This window comes from Capricornis sumatraensis, chromosome 1 (genome assembly GCF_032405125.1).
Source record: "Capricornis sumatraensis isolate serow.1 chromosome 1, serow.2, whole genome shotgun sequence".
Lineage (NCBI taxonomy): Eukaryota > Metazoa > Chordata > Mammalia > Artiodactyla > Bovidae > Capricornis > Capricornis sumatraensis.
Genome location: NC_091069.1, coordinates 99,653,497 through 99,672,731, shown reverse-complemented (window position 1 = coordinate 99,672,731; position 19,235 = coordinate 99,653,497). Strand labels below are relative to the sequence as shown.

Below are 19,235 nucleotides of genomic sequence, written 5' to 3'. Positions count from 1 at the left end.
CTCAGTGGGTGAAGAATCGACCTACAGGGCAGGAGACCTGGGTTCGATCCCTGGGACAGGAAGATCCCTGGAGAAGGAAGGGAATGGCGACCCACTCCAGTATTCTTGCCTGGAGAATCCCACGGACAGAGGAGCCTGGTGGGGTACAGTCCGTGGGGTCACACGGAGTTGGACATGACTGGCCAACTGAGCACACCGTTGCAGGAAGAATAACAGGCTTGTGTGGCCAGTTTTGAGGGCCACCTGGTGAGGAGGAGCTGATCTTGGTGTCCCTTACATGGAAGGGCCTGGAGAGTTCTCTGTCCTCTTAAGCTCTCCTCTTTCTACTTGGATTCTCGGAAATTATGACTTGGCTTCAGGACCGTGTGGTCATGGCCACCTGGCTGCTGAGTCTCTGCTGGTAAATTAGTCTTCTGTCGCTAGTGGGGAACAAGGTCCAGCTGTACTTGATCACCGGGGCTGCCTTTGGCCCTGTGCTGAGTGCTGCTTTTGCCCCTCCATCATCTTTTCCCATGACACCCCCATGACACGGGCAGCACTGTCACTCTGCCGACAGAGGGGGCCGTTTGTGTGGGCACGGCCATGGTGCCCATGCTGGGTGCCCTGTCCTGCAGCCAGAGAGGGTCATTGGCTCTGCGTGTCTATTGTGGGCACCACGCTCCGGAGGGGCTGAGCTTCCAGAGCCCGGAACCCTCGGGTGAGAGTCAAAAGGTGGATACGTCAACCGACGCTGAATGGTGTTTGGGCAGGTAGTCAGTCATGGCCTCTAAGCCCAGTTCCCTGACACACTGTCAGGGTCCACCGTCTACCTCCAAGGGGGAGACAGCCCCTCAGGTCACATCATGTACAGCATGGGGCTGGGATTGTGGGTCACCCAACTGTGTTCCCCTGGTGGCTCAGATGGTAAAGAATTTGCCTGCAACGCAGGAGACCCAGATTCAATCCCTGGGTCGGGAGGATCCCTGGAGAAGTAAATGGCAACCCACTCCAGGATTCTTGCCTGGGAAATCCCATGGACAGAGGAGCCTGGCGGGGTGCAGCCCACGGGGTCACAAAGTCAGACATGACTGAAGTGACTAAACACCAACAGCTGTGGCAGCCTGTCCTTGGGCTGTGTTGGACACAGGAGGATGTGATGGGAGCGTGAGGCTGATGACGCAAAGGGCACTGGGGGGCTGGCAGTGGGATTGGGTGACAAGACTGGAAGCAGGGCTCCTGGGACTGACTGGCCCACGAGGAGTGCTCTTCCCTCCCTGGCCCGTGCCACTGCAGAGGTGGGGCTTCTGCAGACATCTAAGACAGTGGCTCAGGTCGGGGTGAGGTGGGGGATGTTGGAGGGAGGCTCCGGGCCTTTGGGCTCTGTGTGTCTGGCTTCCCTGCATCCAAGCTGTCCCCAGCCCTGCGCAGAGAGGGACTGCTGGACCCCATCCTGCTGAGACCGCAGAGAGCTGAGACTCAGTGGTAATTCAGTGTCATTTTCATGGAGTTGTTTTGTCCGAGTTGGAATTTGAGTCCCTGCCCAAGCTTTCCAGAATAAATGGAGAGCTTCCCCTCTCGGGTTTCAAGTTCTAAAGTTCATAACTCTTTCCATCACGAGGCCACAGTGAGGCAGCCTCTTGGAAACTCTGAGGTCCTGCCTTCTGTTTCACATTTGCGGCAGAAGGACCGTCTTCTGCAAAGCCCTTAAGGAGAGGGCCTCATGGTGTCGAGGCAGCACATTGTTGCTGGCTGGGGAGATGCCCGCAGAGCAGGGCTGAGAGGGATGGGAGGAGAACCAATGGCGAGGAGGCTCCTCGTCAGGGCAGGGGATAGGAGAGTAGCGTCTAGCTTGTCTGAGACACTCGTGATACATGAGTAACAAATGTTTATGTCCTGGGCCAGGAATTGTGACACAGCTGTAAGGCGGTGCTCTCTCTGCACCCCATCTCTGCATGCACCCCCGCCCCCATCCTTGTTCTGAGTAACCGTGCTGCAGCCTCCCTGCATGGGGACCACAGGAACGTGTCCGGGAAGGTTCTCCGTAACCTCTTGGAAAATCAGGTGCTCTTGGGGGCGCATCAGCAGAAGAAGACTGTTACCCATTTTTGATGGTAAATAGTATAATATCTGGGCTTCCCAGATGGCAGTATGATATCTAGACCTTTTTTTTGTTTGTTTTTTGGTTATTTCCTTCATGTGGAATGTTGAGAAGAAAAGACTGATCAACCTGAGGTATGGAAGGAAAGGTTTAAGATGTTCTGATTGAAAGGTAATGATATGTAAATAAAACCCAGGAAAGGAGGGAATTGATATTTTTTTATCAAAAGTTGTTTGTTATGCTGCTTGTTTGGTTCATTCAGTGTGGTTCATGAAGTCTTACAAACCAATAGAACCATATGGTTCTTTTGGGAGAGCCTGGGGCTTGGTCATCATCACTTTTGGGGAAAAAGCTCAGAAGAGGTGATTTGTCGAAACTTCAGCCATTCTGTTCTCATCATGGTGCAGAGCGTTTGTGCCAATTATCTTTGTTTTTTTTCTGTTTTTCAGGGTCGACATGTTAAAACAGGTCAGCTGGCAGCCATCAAAGTTATGGATGTTACCGAGGTAAGGTTGGGTCACAGATGTTTTCAAATAAATCCTTAGATAAAACACAAGGATCCCCCCGTCCCCCTTCAGCCTCCCCCTATTGAAGAGGAGTTGTTCTGTTTGGAGAATCGATCTTGAGCAAATTACCCTCATGTGACACTGTGGGTTCAGAAGGCTCAGCAGACAAGCTGGCTTAAGTTGTTGCAGATGGGTCCCAAGTAACTAAGAATCAGTAGCGTTTTCTTAAGGAAAAAAAAAAAGAGCACATTGGAATGATGTCATCCTTGGCAGCATAATGGACCATAATTGGAAACATCTTCTCTAATGGAAAAGATTTGAGAAGTCATCACGGAGGTCATATGAGTAGGGAGGTTGAGGGGGCGGGTGGAGAAGAGGTTCTCTGGGGTATTGGGCCACATTTGGGCCATTTCTTTTATTTTTGACATGGGGGAAAGAAAACAGATCCCAGCCAAGTTCCCAGAGGTTTGCAAACAGAAACATCTGCTAGAATGCTGAGCAGATTGTTGGCAAAATTTAGTAGCAAAAAATAGTTTTCAGAATGGCCACATGAGGATTTTACTGTGTAGCTTTGGATGGGAATGAGGAGAAGTGAACGCCAATGAAAGGTAAGTGTGTATGTGCCCGTGTGTGATCGTGTGCACATAGGCGTGAGTCCATGTTCAATTTATAAAAGTAACCATGGGGTATAATGAGCCAAATCCATCTTCTTTTAAATTTTCATCTGAAACTTTGTCCTCTCGTGATTGCGTTTAACTTGGCTTAGTTATGAATAGGGGCTTCTCTGGTGGCTCAGATGGTAAAGACGCTGCCTGCAGTGCAGATGCAGGAGACCTGGGTTTGTTTCCTAGGTGGGAAGGAGAAGGGAGTGGCAACCCACTCCAGTATTCTTGCCTGGAGAATTCCGCAGACAGAGAAGCCTGGTGCGCTACAGTCCCTGGGGTCTCAAAAGAGTCGAACACGACTGAGCGACATTCAGAGAGAGAATTATGAGTGAGATTTACATCACAGAGTACAGATTATAGAGTAAGCTAACCAGAAACCATGGGGATTCGAGGTGTCTAACTCAAGCTGTAATCTCCCCAAGTGTGGGGCCCGTTGAGGGAGAAGATGGCTAAAGTGGTCCCGGGTGTGCAGCTGATCACCTGGAAGGTCCCCTCCTCTGCCTTCTTCTCCCCTCCGTCTCTAGTCACGCTCATTGCCAGCATGTGGATTGCTTAAGTGAGAATTAGAAAATGTCGTCTCTGGACCGACCACCAGGCAGTTGGGAGAACTTTACAGAAGTATGTGAAGATGTGGTGTTTGATGCAGTGACTGCTCTCTTCTCTCTCTCTCTTTTTAAATTTTTGGTTGCCCTTTGCAGCACTTGAGATCTTACTTCCCCAACCAGGGATCAAACCCATGACCTCTGCATTGAAAGTGCAGTGTGTTAACCTCTGAATAGCCCAGGAAATCCCACTGTCGTTTTTTTTTTTTTTTTCATATATTATAAAAAATACCCTTGTTTGGCTGGCCAGAGGATTCTTGTAACCTCCTAGTTGATTTCTGTTGTGTTCTAGTGATCCAGTTAAATGTTAATTTTAAGATCACAGAGTGGCGAAGGAGCTGTGATTGAAATGGCACAGCAGGTTACTGATGAGGTGCCCCCTGAACAGACCAGTGGGGCCCCTTCCCGCCAGGCTGTTCACGCTGCCTGGTGCATCTCCAACCTCTGACATTTACCCGTGCCCTTCCTGACTTGGTTGTGGGCAGACTCTGGGTACCGTTGTAGACATCATCTCTGGAAATTCTGTGAGGCATCTGCCACCCGCCTGAGAGCTGAGACTCTTCGCTGGCTTCAGCCCACGCTGCCCTGGCCGCCATCTCTGGGAGCTGTCGTGAGCCTGTCTGCGCTGAGGCATCCTCTTCATCCCCGCAGTGTACACTGCACGTTGTTTCTGTGCAAGGAACGGTTGTTTCTTGTTGGTTTGTTTGTTGTAAAGTGTAAAATAAGGGAAAGTAAAGGGTACAGTAAGTCCCTCTCCTTCCCCCGTGTAGCCGTCATCATCGTTGGTGCCCTGTGCATCTCCTCACCACTCTGAGCCCTGCTCTAAAACACGGACCCGTGTGTGTACCAGACACTTGGGGTGAGTTGCATGCGAAAGGTAGGGCCTTCCCAGGTGGTGCTAGTGGTAAGGAACCCGCCTGCCAACGCAGGAGATGCAAGAGACGTGGGTTTAGGCCCTGGGTCAGGGAGATCCCCTGGAGGAGGGCATGGCAACCCACTCCAGTATTCTTGCCTGGGAAATCCCATGGACAGAGGAGCCTGGCAGGCTACAGTCCATAGCATTGCAGAGAGTCAGACACGACTGAAGCCACTTAGCACAGCACAGCACATACAAAAGGTATTTCCTTGCCTGAAAAACTCAGGCAGCATTGGATAAATGCATTTTCAAGACTCCTTTAATAATAATTATGCAAAACCCATGTGTTCAGGTGAAATGAAAACCAGATGGTGAGTCTTCAGAGCAGATAAAAACCCAACCAACCATTTGCCATGTTGCCTCTCAGTAACATTTCTCGTGTGCTGTGTTCATGCAGTGACATCTCTCCAGAGTGACCTCTGACCTGTGAGCAAATGTGATGGTGGGTGGAGAGCTGGTGCGGTTGGCGCCCTGGGGAGCATACCCCCCAAACCTTGCTTCCAGGGGCCCACCGCCCTGCCCTTCTTGCCAAGCATTGGGAGCAGGAGGGAGAATTGGCAGCTGGCGTTTCTGCTTCCGGCTCCAGCAGGAGGGGCTGTGGGAGAGGGTTCTGGTTGAGAGCAGGGTCCTGCCTGACTTCTGAGTGCACTTAGTCTCATCTCGGGAGCAAAAAGGTGTGGGTGCTGATCCTTAGGGAGAATCCCAGACTGGCCCCACCTGTCGAGCCTGTTCCTTGAGTGACACTGAGAGGCGGTTGGTAGGCTCCAGCTTCTTGCTCAGGCCCTCTAAAGGCCAGAGGAGCAGCAGCTGTGGGGAGCGGGTGGGCGGGGGTGGTGCTGTCCCCAGCTGTCAGCTGTCCTCAGCCCTGAATGAGCCCTCCCGGCTGGCTGCCCTCGACCGTGTGACCCTGGAAACCAAAGCAAATCGAGAACCCCCACTTGGCCCTGGTGCTTTCTGGGAGACTGAGGGGTCTGGGAGGGAGCCCTTTGTTTGCTGGACACATGTCTTTATGTTTCTTCTAGAGCTTGAGCTCTTTTTTTTTTTAAGAATTGCTTTTCTTTAGGATTTGAAAGAGTTCTTTCTAAAGAAAGCGTGTCATATATCTGATTGGTGGTGGAGAGGTTTTGAAGGGTGTGTTCAAACAGGACAAGACCAGGCCGTGAGATCTACAATGCATAACTTTCGTGATAATTACAGATTCACAAGAATTTGCAGAAAAATGTTCAAGGAGGTCCCACGTATCTTGCACTCAGTTTTCTGCAAGGGTAACATCTTGCATAACTGTAGTACAGTGTCGCAACTAAAGTCCTGCACAGAACTGACCTGGACTCCAGTGTTAGAGTATAGCACGCGTGTCTGCCTGCATGGCTTAGATCCAGGGTGAGCCACGGAGGGTCGGCACTGATCCAGTCACAGAGCTTATTTGGAATTCCCCATTGTGACAGGTTGTGTGTGCGTGTGTGTGTGTGTGTGTGGTGTGATTCATTTTGAGGGTTACTTGAATTGGTTGAATTGGCTTTTTGAATTCTTGATAGCCCCTTCATTTCAATCCTTGTGTCTTTATATATATATATATATGTCAATTTTTTATACCTTTTGTTTAGTGGGAAATCATTGCCCTTTAAAACCCCACGTGCCATGCTGACTCACGTGTGGGGTGTTAGCTCCCTGTGTGTGCTTAGTCACTCAGGTGTGTCCGACTCTGGTACCCCATGGACTGTAGCCCGCCAGGCTGCTCTGTCCATTGGATTCTCCAGGCAGGAATACTGGAGTAGGTTGCCATGCCCTCCAGGGGATCGTCCTGACCCAAGGATTGAACCTGCCTCTCCTGTATCCGCAGGAGAGTTCTTTATCAGTAGCGCCACCGGGGAAGTCCCCTTTAAACCCTGCTATTTAAGCACAAATGGTTATGTTTACAAAGGTTTTGCAATTTTAGTTGCCTTCTTTCATATTGTAAAATACACCAGCTCTCTGGTTACAGTCCTAAAGGCTGCAGCAGGGAGAGTCTGAGCCTCAGGAGGCTCACTGCAGCCTCCATCCCCAACCCCGCACCCCACACCATCCAGTCCTGCGTCTTCATGTCACACTTGCATTAGTCCTATTACACACAAGAGCCTGCTAGTTTGTCTCTTGCAGTTGAGGTACCTCTTGTTTACTCTGGAAGGTAAACAAACAAAAGAATTATCTAAATCAGTAATTCTCAACTTGGGGTCCGTAAATTCTTTAGGATTTGTTTCTAAGAAGTGAAATTTATGTTTTTATTTAAATAATATGCAACCAACTTTTATTATGAAAATGTTCATAATTACAGCACTGTTCAGAAAATGAACTCTTTACCCCTTCGCTGAATTCAGCAACTTTTAGCATTTCATTTGTGTGTGTGGTATGTCTGTGTTGTGATACCAAGACACAGTGCTTGTAAATACTTGAGCACACTTCTCTTAAAATACAGCCATAATCAAAATACCACTTGAGAGGATGAATCATTTCAGATTGTCACCTAATGTGGTCTATTTCAAATATACTCAATTATGCCAAGGATGTTTTTATAACTATTTTTTTTCCAATCATGGTCCAGTGGAGGTTTGTGCATTACATTTGGTTGTCTTACCTCTTTTTAAAATATCTTTAAAAAAAATGAAGTATAGTTAACTCATAATGTATTAATTTCAGGTGTACAGTAAAGTGGTTCAGTTACACACGAAGTGAAGTGAAGTTGCTCAGTCATGTCAGACTCTTTGTGACCCCATGGACTGTAGCCTATGGGGCTCCTCCGTGGGGAATTTTCCAGGCAAGAATACTGGAGTGGGTTGCCATTTCCTTCTCCAGGGGAACTTCCCGACCCAGGGATCGAACCTGGGTCTCCCGCATTATAGGCAAGACGCTTTACCGTCTGAGCCACAAGGGAAGCCCGAATTATACATACATACATATTCTTTTCCAGATTCTCTTCCATTATAGGTTATTATGGAATACTGAGCATAGTGCCCTGTGCTATACAGGAAGTCTTTGTTTTTCAGCTGTTTTGTGTATTGTAGTGTGTTTAGGTCACTCCCCACCATCTAATTTATCATCCCCCTCAACCCTCTTTGGTAACTGTAAGTTTGTTTTCTATGTCCTTGAGTCTGTTTTGTAAATAAGTTCATTTGTATCATTTTTTAAAAAAGATTTCACCTGTGAGTCATATCATATGATGCTTGTCTTTCTCTGTCTGACTTCACTTAGTGTGATAATCTCTAGGTCCATCCATGTTGCTGGAAATGGCATTATTTCATTCTTTTTTATGGTCAAGTAATATTCCATTGTGTGTATACGTGTGTGTGTGGGGGGGTATGTATATCCATTGATAGATGGATGGATAAGGAAGATATGGTGTGTACACACACACTGGTTAGCTTATCTCTTAAGTCACTTTTAATCTAGGTCAGTCCCTCCTACTTTTTTTTTCTTTTTTTTTTTAGAGAAATTGACTTTTGGAAGAGCCCAGCCACGTGTTTGGTAGAGTAGCTCCCGTTCTGGATTTGTCTGATAGTTCCCTCATGTTGTGCCTTAACTTGTTCCTCCTCCTGTGTCTCCTGTAAACTTAATTAGATGTAGAATAAGTGTTTTTGACAGGAACACCTTGGTGGTGTTGGGTCTTCCTGTTGCAGACCTCAGGGGGCACGTCCATCCTGATCGTTAGTGAAGCCGTTTTGATGGAAGAGGTGACTGCAGAGTTCCCCGTGCCGTTGGCTACAGTCCATGGAAGTAATGTACATGTAGATACTGTGTTAATATGACTGCCAAGTGCTGACGTTCAGATTCTATCTTCCAGGCTTCTTAGCATGCATCAGTCTGTAAAGAAGAGTTTCCTTTCTTACCTACCCCACCCTTTCTTGTCTTCTTTCTTCTAGATATTGCTATGGACGTAGGCAGTTTTATTAATATTTCTTTAATGTGTATCCATCAGTTGCAGCTGCTGTTATTATCATCTAATGAAAGCATGCCACATCTAGTCAGGGGAGCTCTTTAAAGACTGCCTTCTGCAGCCCCTTGACACGGCCCTGGTAGTTTTTGAATATTTCCTTGTCTTTTGGGACAAGTAGGTATTTGAGGCTCATCTTCCAGAATGCAAGTCCCTTCCTCTTAGGAGCCTTAGTTCCTTTCAGTTGGGAAATGTGCTCAGAAACCAGCATCTGGACGCTCAGTGGGGTTATTGCTGCAGAGATTTTCTGCTTTCCTGTGTGTGTCACCTTGTGTCTTTGCTTAATCGTGTCCGACTCCTTGCGACCTCATGGACTCTAGCCCGCCCGGCTCCTCTGTCCATGGAATTCTCCAGGCAAGAGTACTGGAGTGGGTTGCCATTTCCTCCTCCAGGGGATAGTCATTCCCTTCTCCAAGGGATTTTCTCCATCCACGGATCTAACATGGTTCTCCTGGATTGTAGGCAGATTCCTTACCATCTGAGCCACCAGGAAAGCCCTTTTTGCTTCTAGACCCTCTCAGTAGATAGAGTTTGGGAGTATATTTTTCAGAATCATTTTTTCCCTTAATTTCTAAAATCTTGTGTATTTTATAGTTTTCTCTTTGCCTAGACTGAAAACTCTTAGTTCCTAATAAAACATGACATTTACTTATTTAATTTATCCTCCAGTAAACATAGATCTGCTGGAGAAGAGAATGGCAACCTACTTCAGTATTCTTGCCTAGAGAATTCCACGGACAGAGGAGCCTGGTGTCCTGTCTATGGGGTCACAAAGAGATGGACTTGACTGAGCGACTTTCACTTTCAGTAAACAAAATCATTTCAGAATTACAACACTTAGCAGTGAACACACAGTAGAGTTTTATTTGTTTGAAGCTGTTTTTGTCCTTAGACTTTCGTATTTGCAGAGTGCTATATTCAGACGTTACTAGGAATACTCATCTCCTCGTGGGGTTTATCAACCGGGTGTGTAGCTGCTAGCTTCAGTTTCTATTTTAATTCATTCATAGGGTTTCCTTTTTCTCCTGATTTAATTTTCGAATGTGTGAATCATTTACATGGTTTGCAAGTCAAAACTATATAAAAAGGCATATATTTCAAAAAGCAGTTTTAGAAAGCTTAGGCCAGCTTGTCTGGATGGTGAACCACATTAAACCCAAGTACCGCTGTGCCCTTATGTGTGTGTAATAATTGTTTTGGGCACAGGAGGTCTGTCGTCTTGTGATGATGTGGAGAACGCAGAGGTGTGTAGTGCTTTATGTTGGAGAGAGAAGGAATGGTGCTCTGTCCGGGGGCGGGGGAGTGTCTCCCTGCCGCTCATCACCTCACCCAGTCCCGTCTTCTGGCTGGAGTGGTCCCATGGTCCCTGGCGTCAGGTGGGGTTAAAGTGGTGGATTCTCTCCAGCAGCACACCTGGAAATTTGTTAGAAACACAGTGTCTCAGGCTCTACCCCAGACTGTTGCATTGAAAGTGCTGGATTAGGGCCCAACAGTCAGGGTTTTAACAAGGCCTCCAGGGGATTCGAGGCACCCTCAAGTTCAAAAACCCTTAGGAGAGGAGACACCCCCTCAGGCCTGCAAGTGAAGGATTCCAGCTTGGAGACACTGACCTTCATGCTCAGGAGCACATGTTTAGTTAGGTGACAGGGACTAGAGCCCAGATCTCTTGATTCTCAACTTATGGAACCTTTGAAAGTATTAACAATTTCAGATGCTGGCTTCTCAGTAGGCTGTTGGGAGAGCTGATATGATCCTGACCTTAAAGGATGGGTGGATAGAGAGTGTAGATTTAGCCAGAGCAGAGTTTTTTCTTAGTCCTGACGACCTGAGTGTTGGTGATGAGACATATTCCTTGGAGGCTGGGAGGATACTGGGCCCAATGCGCGCTGGGGTGCAGGGTGCCGGTTGGCAGGATTTGGTGGGTGCCCTCCCTACTTTTGGCACCATGCTCCTATAGTGAGAGCATGGGAGAGGTAAAGCTGTGTAAAGCCTAGCCACTAACCCAGGTGCCCCAGAAGAAGTCGCCTGATGGTCAGCCACGTGGGTCGAATCTGGGGAACAGGACTGTGAGTGTCGTCTTGAGCCAGCTCCACGGAGGAGACAACAAATTCTTGCTGCTGGGGCGGTCACACTCTTGCAGGAGGGAGCACACACGCTCATTCCAGAGACCAAGCAAGGCCCTGTGAGGCTCCCAGCTTTACCAGTTTTCAGCTGGAGGTGAGCACGGTGTGATGGACGTGTGAGAACAGGAGGGAGATGGGGAGAGAGTGCTGCAGACCGGGACTCGCTCCATTCTGCTGTTGTTCGGAAGACACTTCGATACTGCAGCCTTATAGCTTGCTCCTTGGTCCTTCTTCCTGCCACCTGCAACTCCCGCAGGCCGTCCCCTTCCTCAGGGAAGCAGTCAGTGCATCAGAGTCAGCTCTCAGCTTCACACAGCTGTGTGCACGCTCCTCCAAATATTCTTTCTTCCCTTAACTTCTGTTTTTTACTTGCCTTAACAAACCACCACCTTTTTCTCAGCTTGTTGTTGTTCGTTTGCTGAGTCATGTCCATGTCTTTGGGACCTTATGGGCTGCAGCATGCCTTCACCATCTCTTGGAGTTTGCTCAGACTCATGTCCATTGAGTTGATGATGCCATCCAACCATCTCATCCTCTATTGCCCTCTTCTTCTCTTGCCCTCAGTCTTTCTCAGCTTCAGGGTCTTTATCTCTTCGCATCAGGTGGCCAACGTATTATAGCTTCAGCATCAGTCCTCTCAGTGAATATTCAGGGTTGATTTCCTTTAGGATTGACTGGTTTATCTCCTTGCAGCCCAGGGGACTCTCCAGAGTCTTCTCCAACATCACAGGTTCAAAAGCATTATCCTTGAGTGCTGAGCCTTCTTTATGGTCCAACTCTCACATCCATACATGACTACTGGAAAAATCATAGCTTTGACTGTACAGACCTTTGTAGGCAAAGTGATATCTCTGTTTTTTAATACCCTGTCTAGGTTTGCCATAGCTCCTGAGAGAGAAACTGATGTGCCAAGTTTGTGGGATGCTGAATTTCCTTATCTGGCATTTTCTTATCCTTGGTAACTTCTAACTTAAATGATTTTGATATTAGATTTCGGCTTCCTAATTTGGATTGTCTTCCTTCCTTAGCCTTCTGTCGATGAAGGTTACAAGTTGTACCTCTTTATCGTTGTTATTATTTTGATAATGGTATAAGGCAAGTCCTTGAAGAAAAGCTCTGAAAGTTAATTAGAAATTGATTAAGCTTTGGTTTATTTTAATTAAAAAATAAGACAGTAACTTTGAGAACCAGTAGTCCCACTGTGGTGTTGGAGAAGATTCTTGAGAGTCCCTTGGACTGCAGGGAGATCAGTCCTGGGTGTTCATTGGAAGGACTGATGTTGAAGCTGCAACTCCAATACTTTGGCCACCTGATGCGAAGAGCTGACTCATTTGAAAAGACGTTGATGCTGGGAAAGACTGAGGGCATGAGGAGAAGGGGATAACGGAGAATGAGATCGCCGACTCAGTGGACATGGGTTTGGACACAAACTGAGCATCTGAACTGAGTCCCACTGTGTTCCCAACAGATCATGCCCTCATTTCACAATCACCTCCCTGAGAAGACTCATAAGATTTTTCTTTCTAATCACACTAATGGAAACTATAGTCTGCATATATCTGCTCATGTACTGTGTGTGTATCTTGTGCTTTATACATAAAGTGGTAGATTTCTCCCCTCCACCTCTTGGAACCACTTTTCATCCCCTTGGAGGGTGATTGGAATGCTCAGATGCTCAGTCGTGTCTGACTCTTTGCCACCCCACAGACTGAAGGCTCCTATGTCTGGGATTCTCCAGGCAAAAATATTGGAGTGGGCTGCCATTTCCTTCTCCAAGGAATATTCCCAACCCAGGGATCAAACCCACATCTCTTGTGGCTCCTGCATTGGCAAGCAGCTTCTTTACTACTACGCCACCTGGGAAGCCTTGGAGGGTGATGTCACCCCCATTGTGGACACTTCAGTCGTGTCCGACTCTTTGTGACCCCATGATTCACAGCACGCCGGGCCTCCCTGTCCATCACCAACTCCTGGAGTCTACCCAAACCCATGTCCATTGAGTCAGTGATGCCATCCAGCCATCTCATCCTCTGTCATCCCCTTCTCCTCCTGCCCTCAATCTTTCCCAGCATCAGGGTCTTTTCAAATGAGTCAGCTCTTCGCATCAGGTGGCCAGAGTACTGGAGTTTCAGCTTCAACATCAGTCCTTCCAGTGAACACCCAGGACTGATCTCCTTTAGGATGGACTGGTTGGATCTCCTTGCAGTCCAAGGGACTCTCAAGAGTCTTCTCCAACACCACAGTTCAAAAGCATCAATTCTTCGGCGCTCAGCTTTCTTCACAGTCCAACTCTCAGATCCATACATGACCACTGGAAAAACCATAGCATTGACTAGATGGACCTTTGTTGGCAGAGTAATATCTCTGCTTTTAAATATGTTATCTAGGTTGACCATAACTTTCCTTCCAGGAGTAAGCGTCTTTTAATTTCATGGCTGCAGTCACCACCTGGTGTAGAGTAAATAAACATGGACCTTTGACAAAAGAACCAGAGGGTGCTTTGTACTATTTTGGATACCTTTTTTTTTTTCCCTGAGAAGTTCTATTAGAATTAAAAAGATACTAGAATTCATCTTCAGTGATAAAGTGCAGAGTGGATGAAGTGGACTGATATTTGTTAAGGACGTGTACCAGGCACTGGGTGTGCCAGGTTCAGCTGGAATGTGGATGCCCTCCTCCCTTGCATCTGATGGAGGAACAAAGGCTGGGACCACAAGAATAGATGGACTGTGAGTAAGTGTAGTTGATTTGTAGTGTTGTGTTAATTTCTGGTTTATAGCCAAGTGACTTAGTTATACATATATATATTCATCCTATACGTTGATAGTTGGCATCTGCTAATCCCAACCTTCTAGTCCATCCCTCCCCTAGACTTACTCTTCTTCCTTCTGAATGGCACTATCCTCCTTTCCCTGAAAATAAACATGAAGTTAACTTAGGGTTAAGGCCAAACTGCTCAACAAATAGGTCCCTGAGGATGTGTTTTCAGGACTTTCCAGGTGGCTCAGGGTTAGAGAAACTGCCTGTCATTGCAGAAGATGCAGGTTCAGTCCCTGGGTTGGGAAGATCCCCTGAAGAAGGAAATGGCAGCCCACTCCAGTATTCTTGCTGGAGAATCCCATGGACAGAGGAGACTGGGGGACTACAGTCCATGGGGTCGCAAAAGAGTTGGACACGACTGAGCAACTAAAAAACAACAAAAGATAGCAAATGTTTTAAAGGTAACAGAGTCAGACACGACTGAGCGCCTTCACTGCTACTGCTACCACTGCTGGTGAGGATGTAAATGAAGGTGAGATTTTCGTAAAGGTTTAGTTGTTGGTTTTTTTTTTTTGCGGGGATAGAATTTGTTTTTATCTGTGATTGATTTACTCTAAGAATGTAACTAAGGATTTACAAAATATGAAAGTTCGTGTACTGTTCTTCTCTATTTCGTAAGTAGATAAGTAGAGGAAGATTAAGACTAGATGCACCGTGTACCTCAGATCTTTTGTGTTTGTCAGGTCGACTTTATGTACGGATGACAGCACTTGATGATTAGAATGGAGATTGACTCGCCTGGAGTTCCATAGCTCCTTGCCAGAATAGCACCCTGATCTTTACACTGTGCTCTGATATCCCCTAGTTCACTCTGAGAGTATAGCTCTGCGTCCTGTACTTGGGGTCTGCCTAGCGCCAGATAACCAGAGGCGATACCCAGTATGTTTTGTAGGCATTCAGATCTTTGAGTTGAACAGGATGTTCTGGTTTTGGTGGGCAAAGAAGACTGAGCGCTGAAGAATTGATGCTTTTGAACTGTGGTGTTGGAGAAGACTCTTGAGAGTTCCTTGGACTGCAAGGAGATCCAACCAGTCCATTCTGAAGGAGATCAACCCTGGGATTTCTGTGGAAGGAATGATGCTAAAGCTGAAACTCCAGTACTTTGGCCACTTCATGCAAAGAGTTGACTCATTGGAAAAGACTTTGATGCTGGGAGGGATTGGGGGCAGGAGAAGAAGGGGAAGACAGAGGATGAGATGGCTGGATGGCATCACTGACTCGATGGACATGAGTCTGAGTGAACTCTGGGAGTTGGTGATGGACAGGGAGGCCTGGCGTGCTGCGATTCATGGGGTCGCAAAGAGTTGGACATGACTGAGCCACTGAACTGAACTGGAGAAACACGTAATAGATACATAGTATTGGTTCTTGAGGAGTATTAGTTCTTGAGCATGAAGAATTCATGCTTTTGAACTGTGGTGTTGGAGAAGAGTCTTCAGAGTCCCTTGGACTGCAAGGAGATCCAGCCAGTCCATCCTAAAGGAGATCAGTCCTTGGTGTTCATTGGTAGGACTGATTTTGACGCTGAAACTCCAATACTTTCGCCACCTCATGCGAAGAGTTCACTCACTGGAAAAGACCCTGATGCTGGGAAAGATTGAGGGCAGGAGGAGAAGGGGATGACAAAGGATGAGATGGTTGGATGGCATCACCAACTCACATAGATGATTTGATGCTTTTGAACTGTGGTGCTGGAGAAGAGTCTTGAGGGTCCCTTGGACTGCAAGGAGAGCCAACCAGTCCATCCTAAAGGAAATCAATCCTGGATATTCATTGGAAGAACTGATGCTAAAGCTGAAGTTCTAATACTCAGGCCACTGGATGCAAAGAGCCAACTCACTGGAAAGGAAATCAGCCCTGAATATTCATTGGAAGGACTGATGGTAAATGTCTAATACTTTGGCCACCTGATGCGAAGAGCCAACTCGTTGGAAAAGACTATGATGCTGGGAAAGATTGAGGGCAAGAGGAGAAGGGGGCGGCAGAGGATGAGATGGTTGGATAACATCACTGACTCAGTGGACATGGGTTTGAGCAAACTCTGGGAGATAGTGAAGGACGGGGAAGCCTGATGTGCTGCAGTCCATGGGGTCGCAGAGTTGGACATGACAAAGTGACTGAACAACAACAATTGATTTCATTGTCCAGGAAAATTCTAGTACTATTTTGTTGTAGTAAAATACTTGGGGGTATGGCCACTTTCTACAGTTCTCATAATTTTGTAATAAAAAATGTTAAAAGCAACCATAGGTATTATACATTAATCATAAATAAATAATAGTAAGACCTGCCCTTCACACTTGAATTTCATCCCTCTAGGAAAGAAAAGGAGTCTCTTAAAATTATTAGTGGTTAGAAAGAGTGAGTACATTTCTGGCTTTTGTTTTTAGAATGGTCACCGAACGAATAAAATTGATTTATTTACTTTTCTCCTTTTTCCTGTGAACAGAAATGTGAGGCCCATAAATATTTTTCAAAGTGAATTTATACTTTATGAGCCTCATCGAAAGTCAGCCACGTTTATGTAATAGTCATATCCTGGCTTTTACTCTAAGACAGTGTTAATGTCCTTTGGCAGACTAGAGCCCAGAGTTAAATTTAATAAAGCTCCAGTTTCCTCATCTGTAAAATGGAATAATAATTCCTACTTCATAGGCTTTTTTTCGGAATGAAAATGACGTAATAGTTGCACAGTGGCCAGCGTATAATTTTTGCATGTAAATAGCGGTTTCTTTGTTCCCTTCTCCTCATTAAAGTTAATAAAATAACATCACTCATTGCTTGCGCTGAAAACCTGACACACCCTCCTGCCCTCCTGAGCAGCTGCTCTCTGGCCTCTGCAGGTGGCCCGCGTCCTCAGCATCCTCATCCGTCTGCCTCCTGCCTCAGGAGGCGCCTTTGCCCCGGGGTAGTCACGCGGTCTGGGCCTTGGCGACCTCTTCGGTCCTGCCTGTGAGTTCTCTCCTTGCGCTGTTTTAATGGCTACCTGGGGAGCAGTTTCTTCATGCTCGTTCCGTGCTTAATGTTATTCCGTCCTGAGCTATAAATGCTGTGGAAGCCGACTGTTACAGGGTTCTCCTCGCCTTTCCAGGCCTAGCACGGAGTCCTGCACGTGGGTGGTGCGCAGCTTCTATTTTGCTGCAATGTCCCGGCAACTTTAAAGGAGAATTTCCAAAAGCATTTTGAGTGTTGGCATATATATACACACACATACATATATATTCCCTTTTATAACAATGGAGACAGCGCTTATTTTCATACGTATTATTTCTATCGCTGCATGGGTTAGGAAAAAAAATCCGGAAAGGAAACTATTATCATCCATTCTTAACGGAAGTAAGAAAAAGCGCTCTTGATTTTGGTCAGGTGCAGTGGGACTGGAAAGGGAATGTGTCAGCCGTGGTTTCTGGGCTTTTGTTCTTGTGTCTTTAAATGCTGTTCATGAAGTTGCACTAATTCATTCATTTAAACAATTACTAAACACTTAGTCTTTTAATGCAGGCTCTTCTCAGAGGTAGGGTGGAATAGAAAGATTAATTATGCTCCAGAAGGAGCTATTCTTGAGCTCCCAGTAAAATAAAGCTTGCCGTGAAAGGGAGCTCTTTGTAATGGTTGATGAACCATCTCCAGGCGGATACGGCTACCTTGTCACTTTGTGAATCGAAAGCATTTTTCTAAGGAAAATAAATAGTTCAATTGAAAGAAAAAAACACCCAGCAGTTTTTCAATCACATAAGTTGCTATTCTTAAAATGTGGGCACTGTTCTGTAAAAACCTTGTCCTCCCTCCCCAGCAGCTTTTCTTTTTAAATTTACTTGAGGGCTAGAAATGCAAAATTCTACTTCTCATCTCTACACTCCCCTTCTTGCCTCCATTCCTAGCAAACTTACTTAAAAAAGATATTCATCGGCATGGACCTCTGCTCAACCTTAGTTGGTAGCCTGGATGGGAGGGGAGTTTGGGGGAAGAATGGATACGTGTATTAATATATGTATGGCGGAGTCCTGTCGCTGTCCACCTGAAACTGTCGCAACATTGTTAATCAGCTCTGTTGTTCAGTCGCTAAGTCCTGTCTGACTCTCTACGACCCCACGGACTACAGCACGCCAGGCTTCCCTGTCCTTCACTATCTCCTGAAATTTGCTCAGATAAATTCATGTCCATTGAGTCCGTGATGCCATCCAACCATCTCATCCTCTGCCGCCCTCTTCTCCTTTTGCCTTCAGTCTTTCCCAGCATCAGTCTTCTCCTGTTTGCATCAGGTGGCTAAAATATTGGCCAAAATAATTGGTTATACTGTGATAGAAAATAAAAAGTTACATTAAAAAAAAATACATTATGTGCATCGGAGAGGCCTTCAAGATCATCCTCAGGCTTAATGGCTCTCTAGGAGGACTCGGGAGTCAGCCTATAACTGGCCTCAGCTGCGATTTACAACCAGGGAAGGACATGAAACAGAGTCAGCAGAGCTCAGAGGTGTGTGGGGTGGAGTCCGAAGAAATCCAGGCACAGACTTCCAGGAGTCCTGGCCCCCTGAAGTCATCGTGAAAGACAAGCTTAACTCCTCCAGCAGTGAGAAGGCCTACCACGCGGGCAGCGCTGTCCACCAGGGAAGCTCCTTGGACACTCAGTGCCTGGGGTTTTATTTGGAGCTGGTCACATAAGCACCATCTGCCTAGCATGTCCCCCAAGTTTCAGTCTCCCCGCTGGGAGGTAGGTGTTCAGCGTAAATCCCTCTGTTTGTTCAGACAGCCAAGGGACAGGCAGCTGCTCGTCTCCACCTGGGGTGCTGGGCACCCTCCCAGTCCAGGCCCCGGGTGCCAGCTTAGGGCGGCTGGGCTCACAGGCCTCTGCGGGGCAGCTGCCCCTATGTCTGCGCTTTCGTGGTCTGTGTGGTGTCTGGAGCCTCTGGAGGCTGGGCGATCTCCTCCGGCCCGGGAGCCCTGGGCTGTTTCTTCTCTGCTCTTGTTTCTCTTACATCCAGACCTTCTCAGGCCTGGTGTTTTTCTCTTTAGTGTGCTGTGTTGTGGCCACAACGTGGAGAGGCTTGGGAGCGGCCACTTCGCAAGGACAGCTGTGTCTGCTTGCCTCTGTGTGTGTAGTGTGACATGCATACAGAAAACTGCACAAGTGACAAACCCAGGACATTTCCAAAAACTGAACTCACCCCACCTACGAGTCAGCAGCTAAGTGAAAAAACAGAGCATTGGTAGCAGCCCAGGAATGTGCCTGGCAGTCCCTCCAGTTACCATCCGCTTCCCCTGGGAGGAACCACTCGCCCGACTTCTAACATGATTATTTTTGCTTGTGTTTGTGATCGATGTAAAAAGAGTCATAGGCTCACACTGTGTCTGCTTCTTTGACATCACCTTACATTTGTGGGAGCCATTCGTGCCTCTGCAGGTAGTGGTAATTTACCCTCCCTGCTCTCATCGTACTCTTTGACGTCCCACTGGCTTCTGAGAGCGCAGTCTCACCCATGGGTGTCAAGCTGGCCGTGCAGCCTCGCGGGGTCTTGCGTGCAAGTAGCAGGCGCTGAACTGAAACTGCTGCAGACACAGA

The 19,235-nt window shown here is 47.1% G+C and overlaps 1 protein-coding gene across 35 annotated transcripts in view; it reads left to right on the top strand.

Annotated features, from left to right (window-relative positions):
- The window catches only part of MAP4K4 (mitogen-activated protein kinase kinase kinase kinase 4), a 146,926-nt gene that overhangs the window by 69,119 nt on the left and 58,572 nt on the right, over positions 1–19,235 (top strand). For all 35 annotated transcript variants that reach the window (XM_068985109.1, XM_068985291.1, XM_068985283.1 and 32 more), the window contains exon 3: positions 2,527–2,583. In XM_068985109.1, coding sequence (XP_068841210.1) covers positions 2,527–2,583 — 57 coding nt within the window. The remainder of the gene's footprint in view (positions 1–2,526; positions 2,584–19,235) is intronic.